Here is a 21,243-nt window from a genome sequence, read left to right on the forward strand (position 1 = left end):
AACAAAAAGTGAAAATGCTTTTGAGGCATTGTTTATGTATGCAGGATAATGTGCCATGTGCTCGTGTTTGTCTTTCACAGGGTAAGAAGTGGTGGATGAATGCAGATGAGCCTTGGCAGGCTCTGGCCTGCTGCATGGAGATATCCAATGCTGTGAGATCTCCCGATCCAACACGGTTCATCTCTCATTTCCCTGTTCACCAGGTACCGTAAAACACCTGAAATAATCATTTATCCGTTTACAGAGTTGCATTGTGAATTGAATGTCATGTTCAATCTTCCTCCTGTGCTTTCTTTAAAATGAGACAAGATAAAAATTTCCCGATCCCACGACAGAGAAATTAAGGTGAAAATAGTAGAAAAATATTTAATATTGCTATAATATAATGGATATTTGCACAGATGTAATGAATATTAGCAAATGTTATCATAAATAACGTACTTAAAACCTGGGTTTTTGATGTGCTACATGTTTACACTTTACATTTACAATTTAATAAGACATTCAACTGCAAGCCAAGAATATAACAGTAAATTCATTATTCCTCACTCAGGAAAACAAATATGAAATATATAAAATGATTATGGCTGATTATCTTTAGGAATTTAGTCATCTGACAACACCTTAGCCAATCATAGTTCCAGTTTATAGCCTCCTAAAAATAAGGTGTGCCATTCAGTCATGGTTTATAGTGCTGTTTCAGAGGGCACATCAAAGTTAACAAGGCAAGACCTCCCCAGCCATCTGTGGCCATTTTACGTTATCTGCCATAAATCAGTAGCCCTAATCTTACCAACCAGACCGCAGCTTCAGATATCCTATATTAAGATCTGGTATATAAGCCCCAGCCTTTTATGTGGCACTTGAGAATGAATGTCTCTCATTTACATCACTCTTAGGAATACTCATGTTCTTTGAATAATTAATGTTAATTATACCAAACAAATTATTGAAAATTGTCTTGGCAAATTCCATTAAAGCGCCAATAAAACTGCAAGTAATACAAGTGGCAATAATTTTCCTGACTGCAGGCTTTAAGCATATTCAAAAGAGTAAAATGCCCTGTAATCAAAATGGTTTAACATATTTAGCATTTCCTCGCAGCTGTATTGAAAGGAGAATACCTCCAAGGTATTCACTGAGTGCAGCTCATGGACTTCAGATGAAAATTAGCCTTTAGGCTAAATCTGTCACATTTACTTCAAACTGGTGTTAATTAATGTGTGCTATTCCTGATAAAATACATAAAGGAAAGGAAAGAATCTAAATAGCCAAAAGGAGTCAGTTTGTGTGAGAGACTTTAACAGTGCAGTTGCAGAATTTCAGAAGCACACTGAAGGCCTGCTGGTTCTCCAAACAACACAGATGCAACAGCTATAGATTAAACATGGGGGTCATATGAGCATAGGAGAGAGACATTCAGGTCAAAGGCCACATTTTTATGGAAATTAAATGAAAAAGACCAATTCTGCGGTTGCACTGCAATTGTTATATTAGCCTTTTTCATCTTACCTGGTGAGCTGACTATGTTAATGTTGGCGATACCCAGATGCAACTAATCTCAGTTAAACTGCTCAGTCTGATGGACAGCTTCAGGCATTTCATTTTTGATTGGGACAATGATAAACCCCCAACAAAAATCCAATATAAAATTGACCAGTTACTTTCGATTCAGTGTGGCTGGGCGATTAATTTATCATCTATTAAGTTTCATCTCTTCTGATGCCAGCGTCCAGTCCAGATGTTACTTTGAATGATGCAGTTAATGCAAGATGCTCGTAGATGATTTGATAGTCATCAAGTGCAAAATTCACTTTGTGGCTTTGGGCTGTGGGACATTACAATATTTTTATGAACCATCAGCCTCAACCAAATCTCTTTTCTCGTCTATTGAGCCGATACTTGTGTGTTTCATAGTGCAATTTCTCCCTGGTTTCTGTCTTTATTCTCTTCAGTTCCTTTACTGGTCTTTCACTTTCATATTCTTTAAATCATCTGTTCTTTGAGTTGTTCAGTCTTTCTCCCTGTGCTGCCCTCTCCCATCCAGTGCTGATGTCTGTAATTCTTCCTCTGCCTCTGTTCTCTCCTCCTCCACATCACTGCTTTAATCTCTGCTCTCCTTCTCTCCTCCAGGACGGCTCCTGTAATGGTCTCCAGCACTACGCTGCTCTGGGCAGAGATGTTATTGGGGCCACGTCAGTCAACCTCATGCCCTGTGAGGTGCCCCAGGATGTGTACAGTGGAGTAGCACAGCAGGTCAGCACCAGTGAGCTGCTTTTGGTTTGCATTGTTTTATTCCCTTTGAACTGCACAGACTGGGAGTAACTGATTTGTGGAAGATTTCAGTAGCAAGGCAGTTGCTCAGCTGTTAATATTCAGATGACTCACTATATCCCACAGTGAGTAACAGAATAGGCACTGAGAATATATTTCAAGTCTCTCACTTTAGGTCTTGCATTTAAAAGCGCTTAGTTTCTCATGCCTTGCATCAAAGTGCAGCGAGAGTAAACTGCCTCCCATATCCAAAGACTCAAAGGACAAGTCTGCACACAGTGCAATCAAAGGACCCAGCCTGCTGTGAACCTGCATATTTTTAACCAGAAACAATTACCTAATCGTGATGTACTGACATTTTAGTACAGGAGGAATCGGAGTGTACTAAGGAAAGAAAGTCCTTCCAAGGCTGGTGACTGCCGCTGCACGATTGATTGATTGATTGATTGATTCCTTTATTTCGAACATGTAATGAAAAAAAAAACAAAGCAAACAAAAATACATTCACAATACATGGTGGATGTGTCAGTGAGCTGGGCGGGGTTGACTAAAGGTGGAGTACAGTTTGCTGCAGTACTGTCTCACTGTTGTATTTTTACCTCTGGGCATTGCAGTTATTTTTAGATAATACTGTAGATTATGTCAAGCTTGTGAGCTACCAGTATAAAAAAAAATCTTGTTTCCTTGTAATAAGTAACATTGCCAACAGTCATATTAGTGGAGACTGAAACTTGTAGAGCTAAAACCATTAGTTCCATTAGTTGAGCAACAGAAATTTAAATGACAACTGTTTTTTTAAGTATTTTAAGCAAATATTGCTTAAAAATATTACTATGAAAATTTGTCTTTGTTTTATGTGAAAATGATTTGAATATGTGGGTGTTTTGGACTTTTCATAACATCACCTCTGCCCTGAATAAATGTATTGGAATTTGTGCATTAGCTTTAGAATATCCTCCAAAAGGCATAAACAGAGGCTGTTTGACATTGCATGTATGTCCTGTGAGTCACGTGTGTGTGTGTACCTGCGACCTGTGTTTCAGGTGGAGGAGTTCAGAGCTCGGGATGCAATGAACGGTCTGAAGATCGCCCAGGTCTTGGAGGGCTTCATCAGCAGGAAGGTGGTCAAACAGACCGTGATGACTGTGGTGTACGGGGTCACACGGTACGGGGGACGCCTCCAGATAGAGAAAAGACTGAAGGAGATTGATGACTTCCCCAAGGTACAGTAGTGATGGAGAGTGGTGGTGGTGGATGGGTGCTTCCCTCGCCCTGCATGCTGTTTTATTTTTAGTGTTGTGTCAATGTTATATGACAGAGTAGCCTTGCAGCACAGGATCCCCTCTAAATGGGGCTCCCATCACACCTCAGGCTATACACTCTCACACACACATTGAGCCCACGTGGACCTGCAATGAAGCACAGGGTCTTCTCTACTGAGGTCTATCCTCCTTGCATATTATTGCTCTATTGTCTCCTGCATGTGCATGAAGGCATTTATCACACAGTTGACAGTGACTACATACAATCTCAGCACATTTAATAGCACACCCAAAGGGATTTTCAGTAAGTTTGACCTTGAAATTAAGAGTCCCGCCACACCAAGTCACACCAAGTGAGCTGCGTGCACCCAGAACAGAAGCTTTTAGTTTATTTTAGTATTATCTCATTGCAGCGAAATAAGATATTGCATGGCTGTATCAGGGAGGCCAGGAGATATAAAGATATATTTGATATCCTGTGCACAGTCATTATGAATCTATTTTTAGTTCAAAACCATTGCACTTCGATTTGGGCAGACATAAATGGATACACCAATTCTGTCAAACGACACCATGGCAGGAGAATGGAAGCACTTAATCTTCTTATAGCTCTGTAGTGCTTGTTATCTGTCAAATAGCTATATACTTCCTTTCAATAGTTGGAGTTAATCTCATTGTGTGTTTAGATGGGATCGGCATGATCCTGCTGTCAGTGTATCTACCATCTCACAGCCAGAGGATTGTGCTAAATGACTTCTGCATAATGTCCCTAATTGTTTAAACAGGGGATAGGGAGGAAGTGTAATTGTGAGTGATTACAGGGGGATGGATGGGGGATGAGACAGCTCCTCCCGAGGAGGAGATCGTATCGGTGTAATGATATGAGAAGTATACCACTTTCATTCAGTGCTGAAGCTTTTATCACTTATATTTGCATTATACATTTAATCCCTAATGATAACTAAGTGAAAAAGCAATCTATGGTTTGTTTTAATTGAGTAGTGCATTGAAGCAAAATGCAATGTGTGTGACTGTGTGAAAAAATAGACAAATATAATCATATATTGTATTTGCAGGAGCATGTGTGGGATGCATCTCATTACCTGGTGCGTATGGTCTTCTCTGGCTTAAAGGAGATGTTTACAGGGACCAGAGAAATCCAGGTGGGTTCTTTACACCTACATAAAGTCAAATACATTGATTTTTTCTCACTGAATTACACTTGTGCGTTACTAATTGCATAGCAGGGGTGAACACTCAGTAAATATATTGTTTGTAAATACAGTTGCCCCTCTTCTCTTTATGTTAGGAGTCCATCATTGTCATTTCCTAATCATTTCTTAACACGTTTCCTGGAAAGCACTGTGTAATTTGGTATTAATTATGGAGAAAACAGCACAATAAAAAGGCAATAGTGAATTAACACTGTTACGCTAATTGATTCCAATTAATTGCAAGTGCAAGAGAGTCCTTTAGTCAAGTTCATGTCAACATATATGAAGACTGGTTTCCGGTGACTAATATTGAATTTGGTTTAAATTACACTATTTTTTCAAAGAAATTTGTCTTGAAATCAGCCACTGTGCATAAACTCAACATAAATTCATAAACTTACTAAAATAACTGCAATCAAATAACTCTATTCTACTTTATCGTTCTTGTAATTAATACCAAATGACATTATTCTTTTCAGGCAACCTCTGAGCAAACACCTGTAAAATAAAATATTACTTCAATTTTACTGATTTCTGACCTACTACTTTATATAGTTTGTTATTTTATTTTCATTCATGACTATTTTTCTTCACTATTACCCAACAGTGGTGCCCATTCATCACATAGACTCCATTTCTAGTGTAGGACGTGCACCTGGTAGGGGATTGTGCATTATCTCCACAGGCAGAGGAGTCTAGTGAGCAAATAGAAACACCACCCACTGATGCTGTGTGTGTGTGTGTGCGTGTGTGTGTGTGCGTGCGTGCGTGCGTGCGTCCTTTGGGGAATGTGTGGGGACAGCCCAGTCCCAGATGAAAAATCCCCTTCCCATCATACCTTGGGGCAAACCTGATGCTTGTGTTTGCGCATGCACCTGCTGCTATTAAATAGGTCACATCCTCCCACATTTCCAAGCATTGAGTTAGTGGGAGGTAGTTAATCAATCCCTGATTCTGTCATCCCTGACCTGTCCTGTGTTCTCTGCACATTTATTCTGTCAACACCTGCTCATTCTCCTCAAACTGTGCTCCCGCTGTCTATCCACTCCTCACTCACCCTCCCTCTCTCTGCCTCTTATCAATCTATTGATTGATCTCTCACTCCAGTTTTTTTGCTCTTGTGCCATCTTCATCTCACTGTACCTGGGAATATAAGGAGGGAGGTGATGATGAATGGAGCAGCTTTAGGCCAGACTGCTACCTCGATTTGCCAGGACATATTTATCTTTCCTGCAGCAGCTCTGTGTGCCTGCATGTGTGAGGAGGCAATTGTGGGACATTAACGGCTTCTATTCTTATTAACTGTGCCAGACACTTATGCAAACATCACGCTTGCACTTTAGAGTACGCAACAACTTCCCACCTGTTCCTCAGCGACTCTGCAACAATTGTTTGCAGCACCAGGAAGTAGAACAGCAGAACCTCATTCCATAGATTGTCTGTTGATGCTGTGGAGAGAAAGTTCCTATTTTCTGTTTGTTGTTCCAAATGCACTGCAGTTTCTTGATTTTATTAAACCCTCCACCCAGCAGAACACCAGAACTTCATCACCCACCTGTCCAAACTCAGTGATTTGAACTTGATTGCTCCATTGCCCACATACAGACACACACACACTTACATACACTTACAAATACAACAGCATTCAAATGCTTGATTGGTGAAGGGCTGTGAATATTTTCTAAGATTGCTCGTTTTACCTCTGCTGGCGTCCATGTGTTGCAGGATTGGCTGACAGAGAGCGCCAGGCTCATTTCCAAGTCTGGCCACACTGTGGAGTGGGTGACACCCCTTGGTTTACCCATCATTCAGCCATACCACCGCACACGCAGCCAAATGGTAAGTCCCTTCTTAAGGCATGTGTGGAGTTTCTCTTAAAGTGAAGTTATAATAATTTGCATTATCTCAGTGCGGAATCATTTTTTTGGATGTACTCCACTTTCCGTCAGGCATTACACTGCAGAGCTTTTGCATGATTTCAGACATAATCTCACATGCATTTTCAGGGGGAAGTATTTGTACTGTCTCGGTAGCCTCTTTTATACAACTGGTAGTCAAGCTATCTTAATGGAAGGCGCCGCAACCACCTTTTGCATTTTCACCATAGTTTCATACACTTAATGATAGACAGCTTAGTCACTTACAGGCGTTTCGCTCTTATGCATTTTCGGAAATTCACCAGCTGACCTTTCGAGCGTTTTCCTCTTGTATCTATTCCTGTTTGTCTTGCTCCTCTTCACTCCTTCTTTCACAGCATTCTCAATAGTCCCGCAACTGACCTTTTCATAGCACACACTGTATAGTTATTTAACTCATAAATACAAGTACATACATTGCAGTCATTAATCTTTTTCCTGACATACCAACAATAGAAATCGCTGTGTGCGCCAGTTTAGTGCTCATATCATAGTAAGTGTTTCGACCCATCATTGTCTTTTTGTTCCAATGCTTCCATAATAGTAAGGTGCTTTGGATCATAATCATAATTTCACAGTATAATTCCCACTCGTTATATTTCATTGGACGTTGATGGAATTTCTGATGAAGCTGATAATAAATGAGTTGCCAGTTAGCTGTGAGTCGGTTGGTTAGTTTTCAAGACTGAGGTATGCAGTACACATATATGAGTCAAATGAGTATTTACACACAAATATAAGAAGACTAAGAATCATAGCTCTCCTTATAGCCACCAGCTTATAACAAACTATATATCTTGTTAAAAATTCAGTGTTTTTATTCTCTGAGAGCAAGCTGTTGTCCTCTCACGGCCTGCCCACAAATTTTGCTTCACTCGTTTATGGTCTGGCAAGGCTCAATAAGCATTTGCTTGAATTGGGGCCACTGCCAATGTGCATAGACCAAAGCTACTTTGCATACGATTTGATCAGCCTTTTTTCAACTGCTAGATTATTTACAAGTGCTCTTCTTGGCTCAAATGTGAACATGACTGGATGCCAATCACCGTTTCCACGTTTTCAAAAAGTGCTTCAGGAATTCTATCTGGGGACAAAAGGATAACTTATCTGTTTGTAGCTCAGTGATAGACTGGCGACTGGTCGAGGTTCAGTGGATTTTTTTTCCCCTCAGACTGAAATCTCAAAGTAAAAAGTGAGCTTGTGAGATACATCGTAGTCTAGCTTTGCGTTTAGTGTCTCCACAACCCATCCCTTTGTTTTTGCCACAAGCAATTTTTAGGTAAAACTCAAACTAACTCAAACAAACTTCTTATCTTTTTCTTCTACTGCACAAAAAATCCATCTCCCTAAAATAACTATTGTCTCTGTCTTCTTATATGCGGGACACCAAACCTATCATGACTCTTTAAGTACCGGATGCTTTGAGGCTGGAATGTCCCAGCTGGGCTTTCCAAGTCTCGATGGGTTTGGTGCAGGAGTGCACCGCTGATGGTGTATTTTGATTGCTGTGAGTGGCCCAACTTTAATGGAGCTCAACAACGTCACTGGAGTTGCCCGTCACTGTGGAGATCCTGACAGTAGCACATCCTAGAGATATGTCCATGTGCCAGCACATGTGCAGATAACATGCCCTTGTGTGAGTGTGTGTGTGTGACTGTGTACACACACATGGAAAGAAGAATACTGCATATGTCTGTGTGTGTGCGATTATATAATATCCATTTTGACCTCATATATCCTTAAGCTCATTAACTAAGTGAAAGGAGGAGACTGACATATAGCCTATGCCAAGCACAGCAGACAGCTAGCTCATAGGCTGACGCAGCATGACGTCTGCTCTTTTAGCATGACATCAAGCAGAAAGTTGTCTTAGAGGGGCAGAGATACCTCACAAGCAGGTGCAAGAGAGCGAGGGTGACAGATGGTGGCTCCCCTGAGGGTGCATCTCTCTCTGTCGCTGGAGTCGGGCACGTTCCCTAGATTTGATCTGCTTCTTTTAATGTCCAGCAGGGACAAGGAAGCTGATTAGCCTGTGCTTTTTTCAAGGCCTAACGATGAATAAATGAGTGAATGAGGGAAGTGATGACTTCATGGATGAATCAGGTTTTACCTTACGTTTCACAGATAACTTTCTTCATCCCCTGCAATAATTCTATAATCCAGTTGCATCACTGGGCAACAAAAATGAAACTAACTTGCAGAAAGGTCACCTTTTCTCTGCATAGCTGGATTAAATTCAATCTCCCAGTCTCCTCTCTGCCTCTTAAATCCAAGGCGACAGTGTTTCTGGGGGTCATTAGTAATTAGACTCGAGATGGAACAGCAAGATGAAGTGTGATGCACAGTGAGAAAACCAATAAGTGGAGAGAAAGTAGCTACAATAGCGTCGCATAATCAGACAGGAGTGTGTGTGCATGTATGTGCATCTGTGCATTTTTGTTTGTTGGTTCCTTCCGGTGTGCGTACAGAGACGAGCACAAATGTCGACCTGTGTAATCGAGTATTTTCCATGGCTGATGGGGAGGTGAGGAAATTAGAGTAGGATGGAGTAGCTGAATGCAGCATGAACATGCATCAGGGAGGCTGCTTAACAGGATTGGGAGATACTAATCGGATCAGAGGTCACTCTGGCTCAGATTCCTTGTTTATTTTTCATTCCCCCTCCCAGGCAAGGTTACAGTGAAATCTCACTCTCAGAGGATGGTGACACAAGGGAGTCGTCAACTGGATTGGCTGGATTTGACTGGATTTGTGAGTTTATAGCGTGACTAAAAGCTTGTGATCTAGTGTCCTCTGTGGGAAGAATCAGCCCGGTTAGTACAGTGAAATAAGTAGTAAAGCAGTTGCTGGTGGTTTATAGCAATGCAAAAATAGTCCAGTGCCAACATTAATAAATAGTTAAATGTAATGTGTTACCCTAAGATAAAAGATATTAAATGATCTTATTGATCATGGATGGATTATGAGACAATGGGTCCCTGGGCGCAGATATATAAAAGGCCCCCACCCCTCCCACACAGGAGCAAGACACCTAAACTGAAAGGGACACTTTTTGCATCTCTCAGTGTCTCTTTTTCGTCCCTTTGTAGCTGTTTTTCTGTGTTTTTTCATCTCTTTCTGGCTGTTTTGCCTCATCTTTGTGGTCATTTTAGATCACTGTGTAGTTGTTTTGCATCTCTTTGTTGTTATTTCTTCTCTCTTTCTGGTAATTTTGTATTCTATTTGGTTGTTTTGTGTCTCTCTGGCATCTGTTTGTGGACCTTAATTAACATAATTTGTGGTCTTTTTCTATCTGTGTTCTACATCTCTTTGCAGTTGTTTTACAGCTCTTGCTATTTTGCTAAACAGGCAATATGCTGCATCTGCCTGTCTTACTTTTCCATTGTATAGAAGCAGGATTGCATCAGACTCTGAGACATACTCTGTACGATCAGAATGAGTATACTTTTCATTCTAATTCTGGGGAAGGTCGTATGTTTAAATGTCGGCGTGATGCCCTCCATGCCTCCTTTTGCCTTGGAACAGAAGCGAGCCGTTCTCAGGGGTAACATGGGGTTTCGTTGGTCTTGCAGAATCTTGTGGCATTTTGGGGTGGAATAATGAATGCAGTTTGAGTTTTAAGGGCAAATTCAACTGGTAGAAAAAGTTTGGTAGAAAGAAAGTCTGTAAAAGGTCAATGGAAGTGTGGTGAGACTATGCAGTTGACTTTATCTATCTTCAGGGGGAGGTAGAGGACCCGGTGACCCGGTACAGCATAAAAAAAAAAGGTGTGTGAGGTGTAACGCAGAGCTGTTTCCACTTACCATGTGATATTAACCACTGTGTGATGAATGGGGATTCCCCTCTTGGCAGCATGGCTTATATATGCTTACTAATGGCTGTTATATCCATAATCATGTGTGCCGCAGCTCTCAGGTGATTTAGACTACAGACGCTTATTCCCCACAGACACACAGCAGGGTTAGCCAAGGTCCCATTCATCACAGCTCCAAGTTTTGAATCATTATCATGCATTATAATGAACAGGAGTACAGGTATGGTAGTGACCTCATTTACAGTACGGCAGTCCATTACTCAGACCAAAGGTAACCTCCGTGTCTTTTACCCTCACACCTTGTAACATCACAGCTTCTCCTTTCCCTCCGTCTAACACATCCATAAGGACACAGTCCACAGGAGAATGATGGACAGATTCCCCCCACAAGTCCTCCTAGAGCAATGATGGATGAGATAGCAGCCATGGCACAAACTAATGGGGTTTTACCACACTACGCTTCTATTTTAAAACCATTTCTTGATAATTGTGTGATTCTGTCATTCATCACACGGCGACCTTCAAGCATTTGACTGGAGTCACCAAACCGAGTAGCTGGCTGGCTGCCTGAAGCTAGCTTTAATGTGCTTTCATCCATGTGAACCCCTGTCCCTCTACATCCATGTCTTTTTTTAATGCATGCATTTGATTTTTACAACAGGGCTGTCATAGAAATAATAATCACAGAGAAGTACTGTATAATATACTTGAGCCTTATTATCAGCAAGTCACCTCTGATACTGTTTTCATCCAATTCAGTTTTAGCCATGCTAGCTGCGTGGTTCAATGGATGGGCTGTCGGATAGTCGGATGGTCGGACGGTCCACCACTTTGACCTGAACTAAAATATCCTGACTACAATTGGATGTGATAATTGCCATTACACTTTCCTCCAGATATTTATGGTCCTCTGAGGATGAATCATACTGATGCCTGACCTTTCCTCTAGCGCCATCGTGAGGTTGACATTTTCATTTTTTAGGGAAATGCTGCAACAATCATTGGATAGATTACCACAACATTTGGTGCAGATATTCGTGGTCCCCAGAGGATGAATCCTACAGACTTTGATTATACCTTAACTTTTCCACTGGTGCTACCAGCAGGTCGAAATTTTCACTTGGTCTGTGAAGTATCTCAACATCATAAATCACATACATTTTGGACAGACATTCATCGCTCTGACAATATACAGTATCCTAATGATTTTGATAAGCCAATATGAGTTTGCCGTTACTGTTTTTCGAATGTCTCAGAAACTATGGGATGGATAACCATGAAATATGATGCAGGCATTCCAGCATCTCTCAAGATGAATTTCATAACCTTCATGACCCTATAGCTTTCCATCTAGTGTCATCATTTTTTTATGTTTGTCCAATACTTTAGATTATCGTATCGTCTTTGTTGAATTTGGAAAAGGTTTCCTTAAAAATAGCAAAGACAGATTTAAGTGGTAAGATCGTACAGAGAGACGTCCTGGAACTGCTCCGTCGGCACAGAATAATGAAATATTGCAACACCTGACAGCACCATGGTGATTTCACTGAGACATGGAGACATCCATTCACAGCTGTAAGCCCAACATTCAATTAAATCTCATCTGGATGTAATATCTCAAACAAATGTTCACTCAGCGTATACACTGAGTTGAGCAATTTCCAAAAATATCACCTCATCTTGTTATAAATGGAGGTCTTGAGGCCCCAGTTTTGTTACTTTTTGATGCTGACTTAACAAAAATTACTAGAATCATTGACGTAGAACAATGTAATTCTGCTCTAGAGTTCATTTCTCCCTTTAAATGTGTGAAAACACTTCACTATGAGGATTCACAACCTATTGCTCTCTTGCAAAAACCTTTACAGCACCCAAGGGAGCATCCCACATGAAATGTCTGGCTTCCAACTTTCCAGAAGGTCATTATAGACTGAAAGAGCATGGAGCTGAATGGGGAATAGCTCAAATTGTGGAAGGATGTGCACTTCAAAGGGCCTGCGTGTCCTCAGTGTTCATCCCATAGAGAAGCCAGCGAGATAAAATAAAAGAGCTGTACATTAGCACCAAACACATGGTTATTAAAGGCTCCTCAGGGTGGCAGTGGTCACGCTGTGGTCTCGTGCATTCAGAGTTATTTGTAGTATGAATGATAGACGAGTTGAACTCAAAGACCTCATCCAGCAATGACTTTGTCAATTTGTCAGAGTTTACAGTCAGTCAATGGCAGTATAAAGCAAACTAACATCTTCTTTCTGCTTATCCTACCCCACACAAACGCAGGACACGTAGACCCCACGCTGAGAGGCTCATTTCTAATCACTGCACCACCATGCTGCCCAATTTGAATTGAGCTGTTTCTTTATTTTGCCTGTTTGTGATGCAATTCCATGTATTTGACCCAGAAACAAGGAAATGAATGCAAATTTGTCCTCATGTGAGCCCATTAATTATTGGGAACAAACAAACTCCAACACATTTTCTATTCATTCATGTTATTGCGGGGAAATCCTTTTCTAAACAGTAGCTAACAGTAATGATAATAAAAGCACTTTGATTTTTCTTTAGACTACAGATAGATCTAAGTGTTTGTAGGGTTTGTATGATTTTATTGAAATGGCAAAACATTTCCGCATCAAAGCCGCTCTCCATCAGTGAAAAAAGAAAATGTCTACAGGGAGAGCAACAGACAGAGATTCTCAAATACATTAGTGTAGGCTGAATACAAGGTAAACAGGCTAATGCAAAGTGCTCACATTGACGAGGAGCTGGCTGTCTGCTGCCAGCCGTATCTCTTTCCTGATAGTAGCCCGTCGTTCCCACCCAGGCACAGTTCCAAGGGTCAGGGAAAGACTGCCCTGCTGCAGATGCCTTGGCACGGCTGGTTGGAAGGACCCTAAAGGCTTGGGAGATTAGAGAGCTAAGTCTTCCCTCCACAAGAAACTAAAGGCTTGAGCGTTGGTCTCAGAGAGAGTGTAAAAAACATGGTGGAATGAAGAAGACAGCAGAGATCAAAAGCAGGTATTTGCCTGGTGCCCTCTCAGTGTGCACAGACTGGCAAGTAGCTTGCTGTGCTTAATTTATCCTTTTCCACTGATGGTTCGTCATTAGGGTTGTATTAATAAGAGTCCATTCCTAGTTACTTTCTGAAGTTGTTGTTTAAAGAAATAGGTATTGTGTAATTGATGAGGTCTCACTTTGTTTTAATCTGTGCTCTTTGCCACCTCTCTGCTGTTGAGTTTTTCTTCAATTAATTAAATCTAGTAGAGTCATGAATCACCAGGATTTATCACCATCTACTTTGAATAAGCTGTAATTTTGTTGCATACACTCATACACTTCAGTAATTAGGTGTTTTTTTTGAATGGCTGTGAAGTTTCCTGTGCTTGATTTTTCCCTCTTTCTCAATTTTTTTTAATCCTCTCTGCCTCTCTTTCCCGTCTCTTTCCTGTCCGTGGTAAAAATGCGTCACCATAAACTGACTATACCTCCCGCCCTGTCCGAGTGTGGATGCATATTAGTGTGTATTTCCATATAGATACTTATGTAGCTGTGTCCATATGTGTGCAGGTAAGGTGAAAACAGGTGAAACTATAAATAGCCACCTCATAGCCCCATGAAATAGCATCTTTGCTCCCTTAATTCCTATTAAAACATGTTGTCAGGTTGTGTTATAAAACAGTGAGGGAGTGTTTTAAACTGTAAACCAGTGGTATCGGTTGAGCAGGAACAGAGGGAGGGACCTTATTGGTCCCCATTTCGTGGAGTCAAGAAACCAGTGGAGTGATTGAGGTGTGCCGGTAATGACGAGGTCAATCTAAAGTGCTCACACACACATTTCTCTCTGATCCAAAAGCTCCTCTTCCTCAGCAGACTGTTTACCCTAGAATAATGCACAGTACTGTCCTGATGAGCACTTTGCCACAATACAGCTCACTTTAATCTCTTTTTTAGCCAAGATCCACTGGGACTTGCAACACTAAAAATATGCACACAGAGGATGCTGCAAAATAACTCTGAAATGCAGCACAACAGGAAAACTTTTCTGGAATTGTTTAACAGCATTTAATAGCATAACAATTAATCAATTTTTGAAAATATTGTATCTGTGTTCGGGGTTTAATTCACCAATTAAGGCCTACACCTGCCGTTACAAAGATAACACAGCTATTTTTGATTCCGTATTAAAACAGAGTTGAAACTCTGAAGCACCGTCACAGCCTTTAGGGTCAAATAGCCTTCTAACAGCTTCCTGTTGCCACATCGCTCCTGACCTAGATAAGCAGCTGGATGATGGATACATGGATGGATGGAAGGATGGTTATAGTTCTACTTCCGTATAGTAAACTAATTTTCACCCTGGATTCTGGTCCGGTAGGCTGAGAATCTGTGATGACCAATTACAGGTCAACCTGAAGCATGAAATAAAAATGGACTTAACTTTGGTTTGATCACTTTCTTGGAAATTTCCATTAGGTGAAGTGACTCATGTCAGCTGTGACCTTGTTGTTGTGCTGAATTTGTAATCTGCAAAATGTCAAGTGCTTCTCAAGTAATGAACTTGAGATATTTCACTTTTTCTGCATTGCAATTGAAAACCTCATAGAAGCTCACTGATTAAACTTTAACACACCCACAACACGTAACTTCAAATATACTGAATATAAGCCTCATTGTGCTCATAAAATTGGATATTCTCTTGTTCTGCGTTCCAGGATTCATCCTCCTAACTGTCTTTTTTTTTTTTTTATCTTAAAATCTGTCCATTGTTATTTGATGTTCGCCTTAATGTTGCTTTAAAGCTATAAAAAATATGGCTCCACACTGTGTGATACTTTCACATTTATATATTGTACTGGTGAAACGATTAGTTGATAAATCCATTACCAGAGAATTAATATGCAACAAATTTGATAATCCCTGAATCATTTAAGCAGTTTTGAAGAAAATATGCAAATCATTAATTGGTTAAAGCTTCTCCAATGCAGTTTGCTGCTTTTGAATATTTGAAATTCTGTTGTTATTTGCAGCTCTAATATTTTGGATCCCCTTGATCCAAGATTTTCGGGAGGCCGCGTCATGCGCATATTTGTTTCATGGCTGCATTACAAAACATGTAGATGTCTTGTAAATAATTTCATGCATGTTATTCTTGAACCTGTCCTTATCGTTAAACTGTAATTTGAGACATTTGAGTTGAGACCACCGTCATCATCCTGCTGGATTTGAGATTATTAACCCTTCCATTTCTTTGTCTCTGTTCTGCCTCTCCAGCTGAGGAGTTCAATACAACATATCAACCTCCAGATCAGCCACGACACCAAAGAGTAAGTCTTCCTGCAGCTATTACCTGTCTCTGCCTGTTTCTTCATTCTCATACTAAAACCGACCCACAGCAGATGCGATGTTACCTCTTTATTCTCTTGTGGTGCTCATTGACATTTTGTGCTGAAATGTCATATTAGTGACCTGGAACAAAGACAGAGGATAGCTGCCGAGAGAAATTGTGATTCCAGCAGGTCTTTTTGTCTTTGGCTGCAGTGAGTTTGGAGTGGCTTCAGACTTGACAACTTTCTGTGCAGCTTTTAGAGGTGAATGGGAGTAGAAAGCACTGTAGAGCTCTCTTGAGGCAATTAGCTTACATACTGAATACTTCCAGCAGCACAAAAGCACTGTCTTCAATGGATATTTTCACTAATTGCCAGCTCAAACTTGGATGTAGCTTTGCATTTGTCATAAAGGAGGAAATGCCATCAGAAGTGTTTTGAAACTGTTTTGAAAGCATAGTTTCACACTCTCGGTTTCAGATGGAAGAAATCGAACTTGGGCTTTTCAGACTCTGTTGTCCAGAAGCTGCAAAACTGCAAAATCATATTACCGCCAAAATGCACTCATTAACCAGAAGAAAGGGGGGCTGTGCAAGAAAAAGGCTTTGTGAGTGGCAAAACGCACAAAGTCAAGATATGAAATGCAGCTAAGAACACATCAGAAATGGCCAAAAATAGATTCCAAATGAGTTCTTATAATGAGAACTATGTGCAGCATTATTTGCTCAACATGACAAAAAAAAGTTAGTTTTATAGGCACAGTTCAACTAAATTCAGTAACAACAGAAACACTTGCCAACATTTGCTATTCTACATATTATCATGTCCATGTGTAGGTTGTTATGTAGGATTTCAGCTGACAATGAACTCCAGAGCAGTTATGCATGACAAATGACAGAGATTTTTCTTCCCTTTAAATGCCAATTGGTTGATCAGAGGATCTTTAACATATTAATACACTCATTTCATGTTGTATTATTGTGCCTTTTTATGCACCTGTGATATACTGAGTGGCAGTCCACTTAGGTAGAATAGATTGTATTTGACCTTTTGGGATGAAGAAGACAGACTGATGTGTGGTCTTCTCTGAATAACTGCTAGATTGGGATGTGTGAATGACTGCTACAGCGAGGAGACGAGGAAAAAAACGTGTAGATGGAGTTTTAAAAGAGATGACAGAGGAAGGGTGATATGTGTGAGTAGAGGACAAAAAGAGACGGAATGAGAGACAGCAGCAGAGAGTCGTAGGAAGGCCGAGCGAGAGCACTGGACTGGAGACGGAGATGACAAAGACTGACAGCCGTCCTCCTCAGTTTGACATCTACAGTCCATCACACATCCAGCTGTGTGAATACTGAAAAAACAGCAAAAGCAGCGAGAGGGATGGAGGGAGCTAGAGAGGAGAGGAAGAGATGCTGCTTTGAAAGGCCGCCTCGCCTATAACTTGAAATTTGCTGTCAGAGGAAGCATCAGTGCTTCACAGGCTGACATTCTGAGCTAAACTTGACACTATTGGCGTCGCTGATTTTCCTCGCCTTCTCCTCTGGCAGACACACACACACACACACACACACAAACACACAAATGGAAGCACATACAATCACACTTGCTGTGATTAAAGATCTTAAAAAAGCTCGTCCAGCGTCTAAACATGTAAATTCACAGACGGAGTGCTGACAGCCTTCTTGCCGTTTCCTCCGTCCCTCTCGTCTTTAGAGTGCTGATTATCCAGTCCTCTAAACTGCAGTGGAAAAAATATTAAATACTAAGCCCTGTGCCAACTTTCAGTATCTCTTGTGATATGAAGTGAACATTCAGCTCTATAGGGAGAACAGTTGCACTTAAGAGAGCTGTGGTTGCTAACCCTTAGAGTACTGACTGTGCACCTTTCCAGTCTGTCAGGCCTCTGGGATTTAAAGGTGGCATGTTTGTTCAGTGTGTGAGACAGAGGGAAGGGGAAAGGAGAAAGACACTCTCGTCCTAAGCACGTGCTTGCAAATACATTTCCAGGAACCTTGTTTTTGCTCAGCTCGAGCCCACAACAGCAGAACTAAAAGCACAGATAAAAGTCTAACATTTCCAAAGCCAAAAATAAAACGGACGGAAGGAAAACGAGACTGACAGACAGGCATCGTGTGCGCAGCTCTGGGTTTGGCCCAGGCTTTCTCCGCTCTGTCTCCATTCCCATTAGAAGAGCGTTCTGGTCTGTGGCAGCCCAGAGGATTTGAATGGCTCAGGCTCGGGGTAATGGGAACATGGGGATACAGATTCGCAGGATGCTTTTTTCACTGCCGGTTCCATCATCATCATCATCATCCGCAGCAGCACTGCATTTATATTACCTTGTCACTTCTGTGTTTGTATGCTCTCATATTGACTAGTTAGAGTCCCCCCAGAGATTACATAGTAGAAAATAAATATTAATGCTGAAATCCGTGCACACAAATAAACATTTTCACAGCCGATATTCTGACTTGTCATAGCAGGAAAAACACAAGTGTAATTAATAATGTTAATGGTTAACGTTAACACAACAATGTCGTGTTGAAGGAGGAGTTCAGCATTTACTTGCATGCTTATTCTCTCTCTGAGTTAGATAACAATGTTGATACCACTCTCACATCTGAATGGTCAATATACAGCCAGCCAACAGACAGTTAGCTTAGCTTAGCACAAAGACTGTAAACAGGGAGAAACAGCTAGCCCGGGCCTTCCAAAGGTAACAAAAACCAGCACCTCTAAAGCGCACTAATTAACAAGTTAAATCATGTTTGTTTAATGCGTACAAAAACTGAAGTGTAAAAAGTAACATACGTTAGAAATAACAATTTTCCAATGTTTTTATATCAAATTCCTCTTTTTTTTGTCTTCTTTTAATGTTGTATTTTTGGTGTGTACAAAAATATGTGAATCAGACGTGGACTGATTCCAATAGCTGACCTGGCTCGTCACATGAAACCATATTAAAGCACTGGCTCGTGGGTTGTAGTAGCCAACAGGGCGGTGTCACAGGTCAGAGCCGTGCATTTTGATCTAAGACAGCAAAAGCTTTGTTCAGAATCAGGCCGTTGTCCTTCACTTGTTCCTTCACATCCTGTTATAACAACACGGATGATGGTGTCGTGGGTGGATGTCAACAGTGTGTTTCATATCGTGCCGCATTCACTACAACCACGAGTTATCACCACTTACTAGCATGTGCTGTATTCTGAGCAGTGCACAAACATGAAAGGGAATCAAAATGTGGGTTTGCTAGCTGTCTCCCCTGGGAGTTATCAGCACGGTTCATAATGAGGCCACGTCAGACTTGTCTGAAGCGTCTGGCTCTATCTTAGAGAGCATCAAAGTACAGGTAATGTTTCAGGAGGGGTTTTTTTATATGTCTATGCTTGGTTTTCTGTCCATTCTCAGGAGGCCAGACACAGTTAAACAGAAGAATGCCTTCCCGCCAAACTTCATCCACTCTCTGGACTCGACACACATGATGCTGACGGCACTCTACTGCTACAGGTAACATTTAACAGACTGGAGTGAGAGCGTGAATATCTTCACATCTCAAAAAAGACAGAAAAGCATTCCTTGTTTCTCCTGTTGCCTGTGCAGTCGTGTTTGTGAAAGCAGTCTGTAATGTGCTGCTGGCATTGATTCTTCATGTGTGTACCCTCTAATTTTTAAGTTCTCATTGAATGCAATTATCAGCTCAGATAGGGATTGTACCATATGCCTTGAAACATAAGCTCATTTCTCAGAACCGGCCTCTTGACAGGTGTGATAATTCATGATGGAACTCACACAGGCTTTGAAAGAAGGTCCGTCATGGCTTTTCAAGTCTGCCAGATTTTAATGACCGTCTCTACTCTTTCTTTTATTTTCATCTTCACCCTTTTGATCTCTCTCCTCTCCTCTCAGTGCTGGCCTGACATTCGTCTCAGTTCACGACTGTTTCTGGACCCACGCCCTCACTGTGGACACCATGAACAAGGTATCAAATCACAGTACAACCTTTTTTTACTCCCACCTGTTCAGATTCTTTCACCATTCCTCGTCCTTATCGTCCTTTCAGCACTGCTTTCAACCTGTCTTATTATGTATCATCAGGGTTTACATTTCTCCCTTTTTGCTGATTAATTGAAGCTTAAGGTGGCTCATGTGATTTAATACCTCTGGCTAGCGCTCGCCTTTACACCCAGACTTACCTGTGGCTTAATTTCTGCAGAACAGAAGAATTATTATGTTTTTGAATGCACTGAGAACTCAGCTTATTTTACTACTTTTACAGTAGATGCTGGTGATAAAAATAATTTCATAGCATCAGCAGGGCTTCTGTTCAGGTAGAAGGGTCAGCTTTGTGCTGCCAGTAGCCAAATATTTTCACTGTTTCATACATTTAGAGGCTGCTGGCTCCAGGTAGCATCATTAGACAAAGCCTGTGCCTAATAGATGACTGTCTGCCCCTGCCTGCTGAAACTAGCTTGGACCAAATGGACCAAATTACCATAACGTCCCAATTTTCTGTAGATGTAGCTTCAGAGCACAGTCGCAGTTTTATGTCTTCACCCAATCTCAGAGGAGTTACAACCAATGAAGCAGTTCTCCTTCAGTACATTTATTCTCCTGATGTGTGAGTGAACGCCTTCCTCATTACATAGGCGATTGAACACAGCAGCAGAGGGGGGTGTCAAATATCTTAGTCAACACCTGAGCAAATGAAGACGGTCCTCATCTTAATGGCAACTGATCCGTCCTGCCAGGCTGGCAGTACAGACCGGGCTCTGAGTGACGTCATTGTGTGTGCACACATGAGGGCAGAAAACAAGCCAGAATGACTGAGAGCTTATGACAAGATCAATCTGAGGAGTTCTTTTTGTTCTTTAAACTTCACAAACAACTAATGAACGCATGATGTTCAATATTCCAAGAAGGAAAACCTGCCTGTTAGCTCGACTGGATTTTAATAAGGGGTGGATAGTGTTGCACAGAAACTGGTGAGGAAGAAACGTCTGTTTTTTAGGCACGACATCTCCTGCTGTTACTGCGTGTTTTTGACGTGTGTTCAGAGTTTCAGTGTTGGACTCGGTGAATGACAGCTTTGGAAGATTTTCGGTTGAAATGAACTAAATCTGGATGAGTGAAGCTTTGCCTGTATACACTGCAAACATCTGAGATTTTGCACTCACACGTGCTATAACATTATATAAGATAGCTGGCATATATTTAGTGGTACAGCAGGAAGTGCATGTATGCTAACATGACATTTCTTGATTGAATGTTATTTGTGTGACCCTTGCTAACCTCTGCTTCCTGTTAATGTTCACTTCTTGCCACCTGTAGAGCTAACGCTGTGTTGTCCGTGCCTGCGTTTCTGTATTTCTAAATACACAAAATGTCCATATACAGCACAGACGTCACATCATGGCAACACGTGTTCTAACCCCTGCT

The 21,243-nt window shown here is 41.2% G+C and overlaps 1 protein-coding gene across 1 annotated transcript in view; it reads left to right on the forward strand.

The window, feature by feature from the left end:
* The window catches only part of polrmt (polymerase (RNA) mitochondrial (DNA directed)), a 46,376-nt gene that overhangs the window by 18,257 nt on the left and 6,876 nt on the right, over window positions 1–21,243 (forward strand). The window contains exons 11-18 of the mRNA XM_041935421.1: window positions 81–203; window positions 2,134–2,256; window positions 3,318–3,497; window positions 4,613–4,699; window positions 6,476–6,589; window positions 15,752–15,804; window positions 19,216–19,314; window positions 19,714–19,786. Of these exons, the coding sequence (XP_041791355.1) occupies window positions 81–203; window positions 2,134–2,256; window positions 3,318–3,497; window positions 4,613–4,699; window positions 6,476–6,589; window positions 15,752–15,804; window positions 19,216–19,314; window positions 19,714–19,786 (852 nt within the window). The remainder of the gene's footprint in view (window positions 1–80; window positions 204–2,133; window positions 2,257–3,317; window positions 3,498–4,612; window positions 4,700–6,475; window positions 6,590–15,751; window positions 15,805–19,215; window positions 19,315–19,713; window positions 19,787–21,243) is intronic.

The sequence above is a fragment of the Chelmon rostratus genome, chromosome 4 (genome assembly GCF_017976325.1).
Source record: "Chelmon rostratus isolate fCheRos1 chromosome 4, fCheRos1.pri, whole genome shotgun sequence".
Classification (NCBI taxonomy): Eukaryota; Metazoa; Chordata; class Actinopteri; order Chaetodontiformes; family Chaetodontidae; genus Chelmon; species Chelmon rostratus.